We start from the raw sequence: 17,882 nt of genomic DNA on the forward strand, positions 1-17,882 counted from the left end.
AAAACACTTTATAATACTTCAAGCAGGTGATGCTCTTGCTGGGTGTGCGATGGCTGGCGTTCCTGTATTCCTGCTGGTCTCTCCCGGTCCTGCCTGCATTCCAGCTGCCAGTGACAAACCTCTGTATTTGTTTTAAATGTATATTAAAGTAATAGTGCAGTCTTTTTAGACACTGTGGACAAAAATGTGGCAGAAATGCCACAGAAATGGGAAGTATGGGAGTGATTATGCACATTAACATCCTGCACGTGGCACACAACCTCTTGCAGACCTTTAATTCTAACAAAGACAAGAGAAAAGGATGCATTGGTTTGATCTACCTTGCCTTGCTGTTCTTTTAGTCTGCCTAAGTAGCTTTGGGTTAAAGAAAAACACGGACTATGAATATATAGTGCATGTGTGAAATTAATAGTGTCTGATGCCACTTGCATATATATTACCAGCACTCTTTTAAATACAAACCTATACTTTTAAGAACCTGGCATCAAAAAACAGGCAGCCTGCTTTCATGTATAAATTTGCAAAAGAAAAAAAGGCATCTGGTGGCATTCCTCAGGCCAAGTGATCTCTTACCTGGCAAAGCTAAGGCTACAAAACATTCAGGGTAGGCACACTGTATCTTAATTATCCACGTGTAGTGATGCCCTCTATATGTGAATTTCCTTTATCCAGGACTGAATACCTGAATGCTTCATAATTTCTAAAATAAGTGGAACACCTTAAACTATGTCTTTCTAGTCTGCACGTATGGCAAATCCCAAGGCTACTATTATACAAATAACACATAATATACCAAATACAAGTGTGTGTATTAATAGTACATATAAATGTATTATATTAATAGCATATATTCACAAACATTAAACAGCGCATGAATAAAATGTATTTATAGTTTTTCTTTCTATCATCTTGCATATACAGATTGGATATAGGAACTGCAGTACTGAGTATATTTTTATTTACGCGACTGACTCATTGATAATCGCACTTGCTTAACACAGGAAAGTAAGTAAAAATAGTGTTTTAAATCAAATTTACATTTTAGTTGTGTTCTTTCTGGATCTGCAGTTCATTTCTGATCCCACAAAGGCTTACCTGTATGTTTAGTTTTACTCTTCGGAGTAACAATAGTGAAACTAAAGTACAGAAAAATTAGCCTTTGCAGAGCATATGTTGACAGACTTGGACTTTACTATTTAGAGGCTCAGATGCTTATTGGCCCTCATCTGCGACACACTTTTTGCAGGACACCCATCAGAGCAGCAGCTGACCATCCTCTATTCCAGTAAACATCACTGGGCCACTGGATTCTCCGTTCCTCAGTGTTATGATCCTTTTATCGTTTTACTGCTAGGTGACATTTCAGCCTCTCCTTAGGCACCTACAGCTCCTGCTGGCGTCCAGTGAATCCTGGTACACAATGGATATGGGAACAGGTTCTCCTGGTGCTGAAGATGCAACGAGATAGCATCCTGAAATGTCACAGTGTCAGAGAGCACTCTGAGGTACTTTGTGCATGACCGTAATATGTTTGTGGCTTCACTAAGAATGCTGAGTAACATGTGAGTAGTATTTTGCCTTATACAGAAAAGTACAGTAGGCAACAGTGAAACAGATAACCTGCACAGATCACTGTCGAACAGAACAAAGAGAAGATTCTTCTGTGGGAAGAAACACATTGCAGTGCTTTTTCAGGTACCAAAAATGGAGGGGCAATAAAAAGTGTCTTTTAAGTGCACTAAAAAGTATCTTTTAAGTTGCACAGTGTTTCTTAATTAGTTGTAGCACTGTCTTGAGAACCTCTTCCTTGGAGGGGCTGGCATCGACCTCTTGGCACACAGGATTTACCATCCTTCTGTATGACTCTTCAACTCTATTTAAAAACAAAACAAGATAAACGAAACTACAAATTGCAGGGATATGAAATGGCATCAGTCATCAGTCTGGGAAGAAAGTGTTCGCACTGCAGAATGAAATCTACTGCAAAGAGCAATAATCCATTAGTTAACTATTACAATGCCAACCTCAAAGTGAGGTTTCCTTGACACTGATTCCCATATTCTCCTGGCATAGCATTAAAGTATTTCTTCCTTTACAGCTTAGCACTGGATACAGTCAGGTACAGCAGTACAGTGGACAGCCTGCTTCCAACACCTGAGCTAATTTATTCAGAGCCCCCTGGTGTCTCTGAACTATATGGCATGGTGTGGTGTAGGTGTGCTCACTGCCTAATCTCAGTTTTGAGTCACTGGAGAACTGGATTACAGAGTTGACACATCATTTAACCCTTTCCTCTGATCAGCTTTGCTAACCAGATGAATACCAAGATGAAATATAGGATGAAAACCTCCTCGTTTAGACTGTAAGCCTTCTCATAATGCAGAACTCTACCACATTTAGTCCGTGAGAATGTGAGTATAATTTTCTACGTTCCCACAAGAACTAATAACGCCAAACATTCAGGCCACAAGCAGTAAGATGAATCAAGCAAGATTCTCAATGTTCTCACATCCAGGTTGACATAATTAACACACACAAATAACCCAAGGCTTTCTGACAGGAATAAGAAGCAACAGAATTAAACCATGAGAGATTCTTAAATGGCAGTATGTTCCCTTAGCTGACGTATCCCTCTGCAGGTCCCACTACATGAACCGTGTGTCCGCACAGAGCTTCTGTCAGGATTACACAATGGATATTTTTAAGGTATATATCACCAGAAATGTCAAAACCCTAGGGGTAGATTTCAGCTTTGTGATTTGTAGATACAGACCCCAACATTCAGGTGTCTATACTGAGGTTTCTACAGGAGCACTGGGTATTTAAGTTTCCACTGTAGACAATGATGGTCTAATCAATACATTTGGTGGAGCCTAGACAGCAATTCAGCGCACCCTGAAGTAGGATACCTACGGTGCAATTCAGTTGCCTAAGCAAACGTATCCAGTAGTGCTTGAGATGCCTTGAACTATCTCATCTAGCTTCCAGTTGCTGGTCCAGAAAGGGCCCACAGATTCTGCATCACATTTGCCAGCCTCATGCAGATGTCTTGAATCATACCAAATGGCTCCTGATACTTATGCTTAGATCACTGGGCTCCAAGCAGGTGGTGAGATGAATCACTTTGAAGGGTCCATTGAATGTATTGAGTGTACTGGAACCTGAGACATTTAGCAGAACTAAAAACATCTACAAGAGGAGATCTAGATTTTCTTCTCTTAATCTGGAGCTCACTTTCAGACTTTTCTGGGGAAGATATGTGGTTCAACTTCTTGCTTCCCAGTTCTGGAACTTTTAGGTCTCTCTCCTTTTCTCAATAAGAAAAGTGCTACAATAAAAGAAGCAAGTAGCAAAATACAAGTATTTTAGCTCAAAGCTCCTTTGCAGGATGTTTAATTTCTTCACCTGCAGCTTTCAAACACTTCCAATCAGAAATGACACAATTTACCCTTCTTGTCAGCTATGAATCCTTGGGACATTTTGCTACTGATCCTATAGGAGCCAAGATTGCCTCCATCCTCTTATTCCTCACTAAAGTGTACCTTTGGCGAAACAAGCAGTTAGCCTCCAGCTCAGCTTCCTCCTTTGTCTTCTGCAGACCCCGACACTGAAGTCTCCGGACTCGCTCCTCAGGGTCAACAGTCAGGAGAAGAACGAGATCGGGTTTAAGCAGATCCTCAGGCCACTGGTACACCTCATCATGAGCTGGTGGAAGATCCTGGACTTCCCCATTTATTTCAGTGGCAATTGTGTAGGCAGCTGTGCTGTGCCAGTATCTGCCAGGGAAATACAGAATGGAGAGAGAAATTTTAAAGAGGACACTAATTCTTCAGTAATACAGGAGACAGGTGTCAATACAATAAGTGCAATAATGACTAGGTAGGTGACACTGTGATTTTGAAGGGAACTGTAAAGAACAGTTCTGTGCCATCCACTTTTTCTTAACAGAGTGATATCATCCAACGCAATATTCTAAATTAATGTGACTTATTAATTAAAACATACAGCAGAAGCCATGCACTAGGCAAAGAGTGTTCCAGGTACTCCTAACAAAAGAAAGTCTTCTCATATAATGAGAGGTCAAAAGAAGAGTTACATTTTATGTCAAAATCCAATACTCGGAGTCCCTTTTTGTGGTTCCCATCCTACTTCATGCAACAGATCCGGTAGAGATCATGCAGCCTTCATACGTGAATGAAGATGGACATTATTGAAGGCTTTACACTTGTGTTTAACGTTCCCACCACTACGAGGCACTGTATGTAGCCTGGTTAAAAATGGCATTCACACATAAGCAAACAACTTCTATCTGTATGTGTTGTGGCAGGACGTTACAGTACATCTACTGAAACAAGTCAGGAGTTTCAAAGTGCACCTAGACTTTCTTTATTACAAGTAATACTGAAAGCTGCCTACACAGTTGGTGAAAGCAAGAAAAGATATAAACAAAACCAAAAAAGTGGGAAGCATATTTCTGGCTTTACATCCTCAAAGAGTAAGTCTGCCTAAAATTTGGTCATTCTAATCCACCCCATATCTCAGACCCTTCTTAGAGATAGCCATGATCAGCAGCCCTCATTCTCCTCAGGTTTGCCACAGAGCCCTGCTTTGACTCAGGCTGCAAAGTCCATGTCTCCACTATTCCTACCAGAAGATATTTTTCATGCATGCTGAAGCCAGTTATGAGTATTACACGGATGGAAGTCCCCCACCTTACTGTTTTCATAAGTAACACTCTTTAGAAGATCTAATATTTATTTGACTACCTGCAAAGTAGCACTTAAAAAAAAGAAAAAAGAAGAAACCCAGAGACTACCATTGAAAACTTCTGCTTGTAACACTGAACAACTGTATGATGTCACTGATATAAGAAGAGTTCTTAAATATACAAACCTGTCTATGATCACAGGTGCTTGAGTGGATGCTTTCGCTATTTCTGATGCAAGAATGTAGTTGCCTGCAGCATAAAATGCTCTTTTAATGGGTGCTGGCTCTTCATCAAATATTGTCCTCCACTGGCTGATGCAAGGTGGTGGGGACGTTAGCAGAATGCCATTCAGGGTGTCCTTAACTGACTGAGTTACAGTGGTTTTGCCTGCATTCCATTTACAGAAGGAAACATTTGTTATATTGCATATCAGATACAATTGAGTTTTAAAAACTGAAAAATGTTCCTATCTGTTCACTTGGAGCACGTGTTCTGACACCTGACTATGTAACCTGAGTACCTGGTGATAAGGTTTTTGGTGGAAAATCGTTATGAGTCTCGTTCCAGGAATTATTGCTCCACTTCCTGCTCTCAAGGCCTTTCCCCCCTCCCTCTTGCCAGCTTTCTGTCTTCACTCCTTTAAATGCATGAAGTGCTTTAAATGGCAATTTCTCTATATATCCATTTACAATACTTTTCTGGGTCACAATTCATGTGGATATTGCAATGCTGTCACCCAATACTTTTTTTTTAGAGGGCATTTTCAGTTCTCTTTAACTGAAAATACAGAAAACAAAGTTATGCAGAGGCAACTAGTACTTATCTCTGGGACAAACTGCTGTCAGTTTCCCAGGCTGCCACAGCTTTAAGTCACTTATTTGAAAACTCTCTGGTAAAAGTATGTTTCATCATCTGCACCAGAAATTTAATTTCCAGTACTCCACTCTTTGTATTCTTTCATTTACATAGATGAGGAAATCATCCAGTGAATGAAAATTAGCATAGACTGATCTTTTACAAGTAAGAGAAGACAGACTGGTATTTACAATTGCTAATTCTTTCAAATATGCCACAGGTTTCCAGGATTTTTTGAATTTTGAAGCCTTACACCTGGCTGAAAGCCATAGTGGTTGCTCTTTCCAGCAACCTCTCCTCTGCCGTTCTTCACCCACACACATCACTCTTACCTGTGGCATCCAGCCCCTCAAAAACCACGACGGGAAAACCCCCTTTCTTCTGGTTCTCGGGACACTTCTCCAGCAGGTCGAGCACCGCTCCAGCCTCCGGGATCCGCGCTGCGCACTGCGAGGAGAGATGGGGACCCTTCACACCCGCCCGCATCCCCCTGGGAAGACGGGAGAGCCGTCAATCCCGCAGCCCCGGCGGGGGCTCACCTACCTCCCGCAGGCGGTGCCGGACGGCGGGGGCGGAGGGCGGCAGGGCTCGGCGGAGGGGCGAGGGGCCCGGCGGGCAGCGCCGCAGCATCGCCGGGAGACGGGAACCGGGGCCGGCGGCAGCGCGGAGACGGGCGGGCGGCGGAGGAGGAGGAGGCGGCAGCGGGAAACGAAACCAGCCCCGCCGGCGGGGAATGCGCCTGTCTCCGGCGAAAAGCCAGGAAAAGGGCTGCTCCACGGAAGGCGGGTTTTTGCCTTCCCTCCCACCCGCCCCCGCCGCTCTAACGGCACTGGAGTGAAGGTGCTCGATCTCCACGGGAATTGGATCTGTGCATGGATGGGCTGGAAGTGAAAGTGAAAAATGCCGTCTTGGCCTCGGGATCCGACCTGCCTGTCTGCTCCCCCCCCCGTCCCCCCTGCAAAAAAGGGTCACGTTCCCACGGACTCCCGTGGCTGAATCCTGATAGTCTCAAAACAAACAAGCAAAAAAAGAAGCACAAATACACTGCTGCTTCAGACTGCATCAAAAGAACGGTGGCCGGCAGGTCCAGAGATGTGACTGCCCCGCTACTCCACTCTCATGAGACCCAACCCGGGGTACTGCCTCCAGCTCTGGGGCCCCCAACTTAAGAAGGACATGGACCTGTTGGAGGGAGTCCAGAGGAGGGCCACCAAGATGATCAGAGGGCTGGAGCAGAGAGTTGGGGTTGTTCAGCCTAGAGAAGAGAAGACTGCCTGTAAGACAATTACAGACCTTACAGCAGCCTTCCAGTACCTAAAGGGGGCCTACAGGAGAGATGCAGAGGGACTTTTTACATGGGCATGTAGTGATAGGACAAGGAGTAATGGATTTAAACTGAAAGTGGGTAGATATAGACTAGATATTGGTAACAACCCCATTATTCTGTTACCCAGTGCCTTGATAACAAGACTAAGGGACTCAAATCATTTGGGAAGTAAAATGGCCTGCAGTATTTTCGTAACTTTGTGATGGCCAAGTTTCAGCTTTCATCAGCTCAGGGACAGGAACTGTTACTGCAAATAGCTGTAACAGTAAGGTTCATCTCAGCTCCCGTGAGTAATGTTGCCCAAAATGTTTGTTTTCAAAATACGTAACTTGAAATGTAGGAGAACCTGCAGCTCTGCAGAATCCTATTTCTCCCCTTCAATAGTTGGAAAACTGCCACTTAGAGATATCTAAGGCTAAGCTTCTACTGCATCTTCTGAAAGAATATACTCTACAGGTGAGTACACTACAAGAAATTCCTCAGAAACTTGATGTCTTCCACTGGTCAGCTCAAGCACACTGCACAAATATCTTTTGCTTAGCTGGTAGGCAGTATCAGTGAGCTTGAGTTCAGCGACACTAGTTGGAAACTGCCCATGCTGAGGAAGCCGGTGGAAGGGCTAGGCCAGAGCAGGAACTGGGAACATAGCCTTGGAGGGTCTTCAATACAGTCTCAGGAGCAGGCACCAAAGCTGGCTTTTTTTCTCTTTTTTTTTTTTTAACATAAAAGACGCCATTTTTCATACCTGAGAACTGCCTTGTTCCACATCACTCAAACACATGGCTATGGCAGCTGGGTATGGATGCCAGAAGACACAGGATAGAACATGGTTCATTATACAAGAATAGATGGTAATTTTAAGAACAAAATAATATGCACTAAGGAGTCAGACTAGTGGCTCTTCTCACCCAATATTTTTTCTGGTAGAATGACATGCTGTGCATAAAGCTGGCTTATCTGTGCTCCATTCTCCTACTCCTTGTGCGCCTCCAACATCCAGTCACCAAATTAGGAATGTTAGATAGCACAACCTCATCTCTTCCTTTTAGCACCTGTTTATCGGCCCTTGCTCATACATCTGCTTACATTCCTTTTTGAGTCCACAATACAGTCTACTTCCACAAACCCCTGTGGTCTCAATTCCATCAATGCACAACTTGTTGCATAATTATTTTTTTTTTAGTTTTAAACACATATTCTACTTGTTTCAATGAGTACCCCTTCTAATAATGTTCTAACGTTCTAATAATATTCACCAAAGTCAAATGACTTTGGTGAATAACAGTTCAACATTCAGCTTATTTATCACCTTCATGGCTTTGTAAAGCTCACTTGGGTTTTCCCTTCAGTGTTTTCATGTCAGAAATAAGAGACACAACCTTTTGTAAGGTAGCTGCTTCAACCTTTGGTAATTTAGAGGCAGGGATAACTTCTTCAACTCTATGAGGTCCTGCTAAGATGTGGTGTCTTGAACTGTACCACTAGTCAAGGTATGGCTAACTGTACCAAGGTTTCACAGAGCAGCAAAATAATGCCATTTGGCTTGTTCTCAATACCTTTCTGGATGACACTAAGCTTTCTGTTGGCTTTTTTTTTTTGCTGCTGCCTCCCACAGAACCAAGGATCTCAGAGGGGTAGCAACAGGGACTCTCAGATCTCTTTCCTGAGATGTGATTGCCACTACTGAGCTCAGCATTAAGTATACAAAGTTTCGATTATTCTTTCTTACATGCTGTGCCTTACCTTTACCTACAATGAAGCTTATCTGCCACTTTTCTGTTTATTCATTTTTTTAAAGTCCAGTTGGCTTGCAGCCAAGTTTCACTTCAAAAGCGTTTGAAAACCTGACCCTGTCTGGTACCTTGGCTCTTGTATTTTTCTGCTTTCCTGATGATGCTGTTGCCTTTCCCCTCCCTGCTGACTAAATGGCAAGAGCTTACTTTCGTTTTCCCATCCCACTGCCTTGATAATCCTTTTTTATAAGCATTCCTTGTAAGCCAAGCTAGTGGCGCTTTTGTCATCATTTATAATATGCTTATGAGATCATTTATAATAGGTGTGTGATGTCTGTCCTCCTAGCTAATCACTTAAAAGTTCTTGCAAGATTTTAGATCTTTCCCATCAGACTATACACAACAACTCTCTTTTCCTGTATTTTTACCTGAATTGTTTATGTCCAAGACAGGTCTTTGTATTTAAAATCAGTGTAGCGACTATGAATCTGTTTTGAAATTAACTTAAGGTAAGTATTTTTCAGCTTCTTCACAAGGACCTTTATCATTTTGTCTTCTGTATAATATGAAATGATGTTGAAGAGCATATGTGCTAATTATGGGAAAAACACTGTTCTGGAGCCTCTTCACATCTTTGAGGGCCCACTGTGCTTGCATGGAGCCCTAGGGAAGAGACACAGGCACAACAAGAATCTGTATGACCAGTCAAAAATGTTCTGATCTGCTCAAAGTGGAAAAAGAGGGAAAAAAGTTGAAAATTAATCAAGCCTGTAACTTTTAAATTATATCTAAGTGCACGGTCCTGTAATGTAGATAAACAGCTTGTCTGAGACACAAGGCAGGAATTGCTTAACTTGAAAGCCCCTAAAATGCATAGGTACATAAAATACACACAAATAGAATACAGCTGTTTTAATGCAGAATAAACTTTAAAGGGAACGAGTAAAGGGCCCTCCAGTAAAGATGAAGGTCTAGGGATAAGATCATAAGAACACAGACGTTAGTATAGCGTCAGGCCAGAGACCCTTCTCTTCTGCCCATGACAGTGGCCAGTGCCAGATATTTGGAGAAGAGTATGGAAAGGACACAGAAGGATCCTTCGTCCCAGCATCTTGTCCCAGATTCTAGGAGTCATCTGTTCAAATACTTCCTGAGAGGAGATTGCATACATACCATCAAGGGACCATGGTGGACTTCTTTCAAATGTGCCTTATCTGTGTCTGTATTTATATTCTGTGTTTCATAGCTCGATTGCCTGTGAGTTTAAACTTTCTATTTGGTAATGTCAGTGACACCCCTCGGATTTGTGCATCTCAAGGAGGGATGAGTACAAGTACAAGGTCCTTGCAGAATATGGTGCTGCAGATGCAATGGAGGAGAGATCATTTCCAGCTGGGAGTGGAGCAAGAAGTAGTACATTTATCAAATGCTAAAAACTACATGTGCCATTGCATGACTTGCCTGGTTGTCCTTGGACCATTTCTGGTCTTCAAAGGTGACGTGATAATGGCATCTCCTTTAACCTTATTCATGTAACTAGTTCTTGTCAGTAATTTGCTTTGTCTTTTCTTCCAATTTAAGCCTGCCATAGCCAACATGCAGTTGGTAGGTGTTGAGATCTGAGTATGATTCTGTACCTTGACAGCAGTGATGACACTAAACTGCCCATGCAAGAATGAGGACAGACTGACTGAAGGCTGAAAAGCTGTGGAGGACCTTTTGATGTGTCTGGACACACTGGAAGACTGCAGATAGCGAATGGTGCTACGATGGAGGTGCTCCTCTCTAGCAACAGCTATTGTGCCACGGAGGAATTGAGGAATGCGGAAATTGGCATCTTGGTCCCGGTCTCTCCTGGTGTTACCCTGAGGGGGCAGCTATCACCAATGGTCACCTCAGGCACCTGCCGACTTTTCCAGCTGTTAAGGCTAATCCCGTATTCAACTTGGTGGAGTAGATTTGCTTGAGGTGCTTTAGGCAGTATTTGAGACCAAGAATTTAAGAACCTTCAAGTATTTTCTTTTCATGAATCAGAAGTCGTCAGGCTCCCTAACCTACAGTGCTCTGCAATACAAACCTGTTTAAACTTCCAGGAGCTCATGGCTGTCTCCGAGAAGGATGCAACGCAGCCACATAAGCTCAGCGCTCCCCATGCTTCACCAGTCACACCCTTTTGTCCAGAAGAACTGAAGTCACTGAGCCCACACACATCAAAAGGGGTCCTCGGGTGCTAGATGGGCTCACACCTAGAGGTGCTCAAGCCAGCTACCAACCCTGGGCACTCGGCGGGTTTCGTGATGGCCCTCCAAGCCGGTCTGGAGCGGGGCGGGGGGAGAAGTAAACAAGCGAGCGAACGCCCGCGCCTCGGTGCCAAGTTTCCCTTCTGCGAGAAAGGAAAGCGAAACCAAGGGATTCCCCGCGTCCCAGCACTGCGGGAGGGGACGGGAGGGGACGGGAGGGGACAGGTCCGCATCGCTCTTAAACGCGGAGCGCCGGGCGCCTGGATGCAGCTGGAGAGCGGAGCCGAGCCGAGCCGGGTCGAGCCGAGCCGAGCCGAGCCGAGCCGTGTCGAACCGAGCCGAGCCGGGTCGAACCGAACCAAGCCGAGTCGAGCCGGGTCTAACGGAACCGCAGCGCATCCCGCCGGGTCTCGCCGAGCCGAGCCATGCCCCTGAGCGCACTGGTCCGCCTGCCGCTGGCGCTGGCGCGGGCGGCGCTGGAGGCACTGCGAGGGCGACTGGGCGCGCTGTGCTGGAGCCTGTCGCCCCTCTCCCTGTCCCTGTCCCTGCCCGGCTGGCGGCGGGTCTCGGCTCCCAGCCCCGCAGCCCCGGCGGGCCCCCGGCGGGAGCGGGAGTGGGACGAGCCGTCCCCGACGCCCACCAGCGTCAATTACCACTTCACCCGGCAGTGCAACTACAAGTGCGGCTTCTGCTTCCACACGGCCAAGACCTCCTTCGTGCTGCCCCTGGAGGAAGCTAAGCGGGGGCTGGAGATGCTGAAGGAGGCGGGTGAGTCCCGGGGAGGGCCGCGGCGGTGGGAGCCGGGGCCGGGGAGATGCGCGGCGGCCGCTTCCCAGCAGGACCAGGGGCCGTCGGAGAAGTTATCCCCGTAATTAGACAGCCGGGATCCCGCTTCACATCACCGCGGTCGGGCACTGGCAGCAGGTAGAAGGAGCGGGGCAATAGGCAGGCAGCGGTTTACAGCGTCTTTTCTTTGGTTCTTCTGTAGGAATGGAGAAAATAAATTTCTCGGGAGGAGAACCGTTTCTTCAGGACAGAGGTGAATTTGTAGGGCAACTGGTCCAGTTTTGCAAGCAGGAGTTGAAGCTACCAAGTGTCAGCATTGTGAGCAACGGCAGCCTGATTAGAGAACGGTGGTTCAAGAAGTACGGTAAGGAAAAAGCCCCTTACGCAGGAATTCTGGTTGGGTTTGGGAGCTTCCTCGGGGCAGCCTCACCAAAAGATGGTTTTCAGTGCAAGCAGGAGACAGTTTGTTAGTGGTTCATTTACAGTAAACACAAACCAAACGTAAATACTAGTGAAATACTGTTAATTATATGTTGTGAACATAGACAGTTTGTACTATTGCCTCTTTGGTATAATAGTATAATAAAATAATAGTTCAGGCTGTCTCCATAATGTTGGGGGGACACACAAAACACACGTTTTGATGATGCCGCTGTCACATCCCACTCTCAGGAAGGACGGGGGGTAAGTGACTCAGATTCGTAAATCCCCAACAGCACGGACTAAGGTGAGATAAATCTCAAGGTCCATATACAAACTTTTATTAGTTTCCCAAAATGATTAGTATAGATCTTAATAAATGCATGATAGTTGATTAAGTATATAACAAATTATGGCAAGGGGTGAGGTATGCATTGTGTTACTTAGCATGTTACTTATACAGCAACTTACAGCAAGCAGTACTTAAGGTCGTTACTTAACAACTCTGACCGTTACTTAACAACTCTAAGAGAAAAGAGAAACTGAGGGATAGAGAAAGGAAAAGACAAAAAAAACCAGAGATAAAGAGATCACCGGTCCGGGTTCCAGCATCTTTTTCAGGGAATCTTCCCAGGCATAATCTTCTTCCTTGGAAAAATCTTCACAGGCACGGTCTTCTTTCTTGGGAAAAATCTTCCCAGGCACAATCTTTTTCTTTGTTTTCACTCTCTAGGGCCACTTGTTTCCCCCTTCTATGTTTGCTGAATTAGCACGGTCCACCCCCCTAGCCAAGGACAGCCTCATCTTAGGTTTCTCCCTTCTCTCAGGTGATACGTAGCATGATTTGGGTGGAGAGACAAGTGCCACAGTCATATATATTTAGCATGATTTCTTTAATCTTCATGAGTATATGCAGGAATGTGGAGTGTTTGAGGAATTCTGTTGAAGGCTTGGAGGGCCTTCTTCCCCTTGTCAGGGAATTTACAGGCTGTCTCTTATAGCCACTGCTGTGGCTTTTGTGGTTCATGTGATGACTTCCCAGAACTGTATTTACATGGCACTTTTGTGGATCACGAGGAAGTGAAAGTGGGCAGAGTCCTGACAGCTTTTAACTGAAGGACAGAATATTAATCCATTTTTAAAACTTGTTTTCAGGTGAATATTTAGACATCCTGGCAATTTCATGTGATAGTTTTGATGAGAATGTCAACGTTTTAATTGGCCGTGGTCAAGGAAAGAAGAACCATGTGGAAAACCTGCATAAACTGAGACAGTGGTGCCGAGAGTATGCTGTTGCTTTCAAAATAAATTCAGTGATCAACAGATTTAATGTTGAGGAAGATATGAATGAGCAGATCAAGGCACTCAACCCTGTGCGTTGGAAGGTAAGAAAGTGGTGTACACCATAGGTTTCCTGTTCAGAGAAAAGTAATGATGAAATGCAGGAGTTGTCTGAACCTCTAATGACTTCAGTCAGATCTCCAGCTCCAGCTTGGGCTAGCGTTAGTGGACTTCTTGTCAGCACTACATGGTCAATGTTTCAGCATACGTAGATCTATTTTCTTTATGATATTAAAAGTAAGATAGAAGGTCTTTAGCATCTGAAAATATGTTGAGAAAATGAGGGAAAGTTAGTGTGCAAAGATATAGTAGAGTTAATATAACAATATGTAAGTATACATTAGACATTAATGGTTTGTTATAGAGTATTAGTGGTTAGTGTGTATATATCATATTTTCTACTAAAAGTGTATTAAATACATTATGTCATCAATTTGGGAATGGGTAGAGATAATGTAACTTATAAATATAGGAGAACTTGTGGCATCATTTCTCATTATTTGCTTCATGGAAAATGGTGTATATGCACGATTTCCCACAAAACAAAAAATCACTGTGAAACTTTGGTCCTACTAAAGGAGTGTAAGGGAAATGTGACATACATTTTAATATTTTATCAAGCTTCTTGGGCTACTTTTTTACTGAGATTACAGAGCACATTGATGGCAAAGGCATATTTTTTCCCCTTGAAGTCTGCATGTAGTTGAGAACCTGGCCATTAGAAGGAGGCTGTTAAGTGGACAAGCTATTGCATTATGTTTCTGGGGAGACTTCTCTATCTTTTCTATGACCATCTGAAGCTAGCTAAACTTGCAGTCACAAATCAGGTTAAAATACAAAAAAAATACAGATTGACTTGATAGTCTGCATTGTACACAGTACTTACTGGCATTTATAATACAGCCATACTATTTGAGGCCCAATCAAAAGTTAATTTGAGCTTTTATTATCTGTGCCCTTATTAAGACCAGAGCAGTTAGGATTTCTGTGGAAACTTGGTCAGGAACCATGACTGTATAATTACATTTAGAACTATGTAATTTTAATTTGCTAAAAATAAATCTGCACTGTGCCCTTCGTATAATATTCACTTGTCACAATTTGTGTCAGTGTGGCTCCACTAACAGAAAAATTAAAGACATCACTACTGAGACAACTGAAGGTTTTTGTCATGGTGACAGTGCCTTATACTCAAGTGAAAACATGAAATCTTAACCAGGTGCCTTTTGTCTTCAGGTATTCCAGTGCCTGCTCATTGAGGGGGAGAACAGTGGTGAGGATGCCCTGAGAGAAGCAGAGAAATTTGTTATCAGCGATGAAGACTTTGAAGAATTCTTGGATCGCCACAAAGATGTCTCCTGTTTGGTACCAGAATCTAATCAGAAGGTAAAACTGAAACTGTCCTTTTGTAACTTTATTTTGAAATATAGTTGCAAAGATGGAAAAGAACTAGAAGCTTTCATGGCAATTAACGCTTTCCCTATTAGTATTGGCTTAAAAGAGGTACAGTACAACTTTGTCAGCTACTGGTTTTGCTATGGTGGAAGCCAAGGTTTTTAATTTTCTTTCAGGTTTTTTATTGAGCACAAAGTTATTAACAGAAAAATAAAAATTCATTGATCCCAAGCTTGTGGAAACCAGGGGAAGTCCTCTCACAGTGTCATGTGGGCCTTTGCTCAGTGAGATGGATGGATAAAGTATCAGTACAGAAGCTGGAGAAACTGAGTTTTCCACAGCTGAGTGGTGGACTCTAAACAATAATTAAGCCCTTTGGAATTGAATAGCCCTTCCCCACCAGGGCACAAGAGCCTGATAAGGTTGAATATTAATATAGACACACTTTATACTCTAAGCATAGTTTCCTAACATTCACCATGATGTTATGCTATGGCAGTGTCATCAACCTACACGAAATAAGATATCATCCCAGTCAGCATTATATTGTATTGAGGAACAGGAACTAGTATTTTTGCCTGACACATTTTACTAGGTACTCCCTCCCACAATAAAGTCGTATTTTCAACATTGTCTATCTGAACTCCTTTGGATTGCACATTCAGGCTCTTTAGTCATGGGGAGGCTCTGTGCTGCCGCAGAGCCCAGCAGTTCAGTTCATGAGCTGCTATCTAGCTTACCTTAACTGCAGTAAAAAGCCTAAGGGTGGAGATCAGGATTTTTTTGTAATATGCCTACAGACCCTATACATGGCATGAGGAGAGTTAGAAGACTCACTGTTAAGAAAGTTTACGAACTGAGTGAGGAGATACCAAGTTCAGGAATGCCTTAAATCTCCCATCTCACCTTCCCTTTCCTCTCCACAGATAGATTGATAATCTTCATTTAGAGTTTACTTTTTAATGCATAGAGAGCTCAAGTGAGCAGACTGGGTTGCTTCTACTATGAAGATCTAGAAATGCAGTCTAGTGTTTAAGGCATTCAGTGGAAGAGAGAGCACTCATCAGAGAAGGTGTTTAGATCAGAACCCAGAACTGTTTCTACCTTTTTTTTCATGTAAGAAGTCCTACAAAAAAAGAGTAGACTTCCCTCAGTAGGTTTGGCTCTAGAAGACTGTTTCTGATTTCTGTTAAACCTGTATGAAAGATGGGTACCAAATTGATCAAACAGATTTCCCATTCTTGACAGCAGCAAGCACCAGCTACCCAGAGAATTTTAGGGACGATCATGTAGGAGATATCCAGTTAGCTGAACAAACATGTCTTATTTCAGCTGTTGGCATATTTCTTTGTGCTGACTTGACTTGAGAGCTTTATGAGCTGGGAGAACACCTTTGTCTGCTGGGGTGATTATCAAGCACCCCAGCTTAAAAGGTCACGTCATTTGTTTGGAAAATGACATAATCATTCCAGTATGCAAAACAGTGTAAGTTCTCCTGGTGTAGAAGTTAATACAAAACTTGGATATTATTTAAAACACCTTTATCCAGTTGGGCACCCATATTTCAATTCAATACTTGAGAGGTCATATTCCAAAAATTACTGGTTTATTCATGCATTAAGTCATGCTAGTAATCCTGTCATTTATTTCTATAAGTTTGATCCAAGCTCACTGAAATAGTGGTAAGACACTACCTGTCAAAGATTTGGATTGGGCTTTGAATGAATAGTTGTTTGTTTTGTCCTTGATTTTCCGCGAGAATGGAATTTTGGTTTGGATATTAATTTAGTTTTTTCTTTTGATCTATTACAGATGAGGGATTCATACCTCATTCTGGATGAATATGTAAGTCTTTGTTTGATACTTGGTATTTATCTGCTAATATATGTATGTATACAACAGTGATAACCAGTTCTATTTATTGTGAATTCTAGAAAATAATTTTAGCATGTAGTACAAGGAACAGATGTAATTTTTCCCATCAAACATACTGAGATCTTGAATTTAAGTATGACCTAAGGAGGAGTTGCCATCAGGTTGCATGCATGATTGCAGCATCACGAATCTTGAAGTGCAGATGTGTATCTTTGCACGACGTCTTTGCTGTTTTTCTTTAATTTAAAAATACAGAACCTGAAAGTTAAGTTTCAAAGAGCCTACTTAGTTTACATGTAACTGAAGAGCAAACATTTAATCTTCAGGAATTATGGCATGGCCTTCTTCCTGCTAAGATGTGTCAGTATGTCTAACCATGAGCTTCTAAGGCTTCTAAGGACTACAGTGAAACTGTTCATGCACTTACATAGGCTTTTATGGGATTAGCTATGCAACTTGTTTTATTCTGTAGAAAAATTAAGCTTTTAAAAATTGACTTTCTAAAGTCTTATCTATTCATGTTCCAGATGCGTTTTCTAAACTGTAGAAATGGACGGAAAGAGCCTTCCAAGTCTATCCTAGACATTGGCGTGGAAGCAGCCATAAAATTCAGCGGATTTGATGAGACCATGTTCCTAAAAAGAGGAGGAAAGTATGTGTGGAGTAAAGCAGACATGAAACTGGACTGGTAACTCATTATACTGAGTTAGGGCAGGTGCATTATGTAAAGAAAATGGGTGTGAGTATATATATGCGTGTATATATGTATCTCTGCTTTTAACTACACTTGCTATATTATACACTTGGTATATATACAGATTGATGTTCAGTATAACTCTATATGTGATTTTTTAAATGTTTTTAGAAAGTAGATTATGTTCCTATGTATCGTTTGGTTGAACGTTAACAAGCACCTTCAGAGCTTTCATATAAATAGGTCTCTGAAATCAAACTTCTAGTCTGTTGTAGGAAGGACTTAAAAGCAAACTGTAAATATAATATCATACAGGAAGCAGTTTTAAGATAATACATTCCTATGGAAAGGTGGATTGCAGTTCCTCGCTCCATCACAAGAGGGCCAGCTGGCAGGCCTGCGGAAGCAGCCCGTGCCTCTTCCAGGGCTAATAGAAGGTCAGAAGCTAGGAATCATTGTCTGTATTAATATATTTGTAAGGAAATCAAGATGAAAAAGCTAGAAATTT

At 42.8% G+C, this 17,882-nt stretch overlaps 2 protein-coding genes across 2 annotated transcripts; one reads left to right on the forward strand and one right to left on the reverse strand.

Moving 5' to 3' along the window:
* Positions 1-808: 808 nt before the first annotated feature.
* Positions 809-6,049, reverse strand: CMPK2 (cytidine/uridine monophosphate kinase 2). Its single transcript, XM_074153638.1, has 4 exons — positions 5,896-6,049; positions 4,894-5,095; positions 3,543-3,776; positions 809-1,873 (listed from the first exon to the last, which is right to left on the reverse strand). The coding sequence occupies exons 1-4, from the start codon at positions 6,047-6,049 to the stop codon at positions 1,753-1,755; spliced, it is 711 nt and encodes a 236-aa protein (XP_074009739.1). The 3' UTR covers positions 809-1,752.
* Positions 6,050-11,288: 5,239 nt separating this feature from the next.
* RSAD2 (radical S-adenosyl methionine domain containing 2) lies at positions 11,289-17,372 on the forward strand. Its single transcript, XM_074153810.1, has 6 exons — positions 11,289-11,631; positions 11,852-12,013; positions 13,225-13,454; positions 14,647-14,796; positions 16,618-16,650; positions 17,208-17,372. Exons 1-6 carry the CDS (start codon positions 11,289-11,291, stop codon positions 17,370-17,372), a joined length of 1,083 nt encoding a protein of 360 aa, XP_074009911.1.
* Positions 17,373-17,882: the final 510 nt, after the last annotated feature.

This window comes from Numenius arquata, chromosome 9 (assembly GCF_964106895.1).
Source record: "Numenius arquata chromosome 9, bNumArq3.hap1.1, whole genome shotgun sequence".
NCBI lineage: Eukaryota > Metazoa > Chordata > Aves > Charadriiformes > Scolopacidae > Numenius > Numenius arquata.

What these genes read in the sequence shown, in the direction of transcription:
- RSAD2 (XM_074153810.1), top strand. Translation starts at nt 11,289, where the DNA reads ATGCCCCTGAGCGCACTGGTCCGCCTGCCGCTGGCGCTGGCGCGGGCG. An exon ending in GGAGATGCTGAAGGAGGCGG is followed by an intron (nt 11,632 to 11,851) that starts GTGAGTCCCGGG and finishes GTTCTTCTGTAG; the next exon opens with GAATGGAGAAAATAAATTTC. An exon ending in TCAACCCTGTGCGTTGGAAG is followed by an intron (nt 13,455 to 14,646) that starts GTAAGAAAGTGG and finishes TTTTGTCTTCAG; the next exon opens with GTATTCCAGTGCCTGCTCAT.
- CMPK2 (XM_074153638.1), bottom strand. Translation starts at nt 6,049, where the DNA reads ATGCGGGCGGGTGTGAAGGGTCCCCATCTCTCCTCGCAGTGCGCAGCG. An exon ending in TGAGGGGCTGGATGCCACAG is followed by an intron (nt 5,096 to 5,895) that starts GTAAGAGTGATG and finishes AATGGAATGCAG; the next exon opens with GCAAAACCACTGTAACTCAG. An exon ending in AACTGCTTGTTTCGCCAAAG is followed by an intron (nt 1,874 to 3,542) that starts GTACACTTTAGT and finishes GTTTTTAAATAG; the next exon opens with AGTTGAAGAGTCATACAGAA.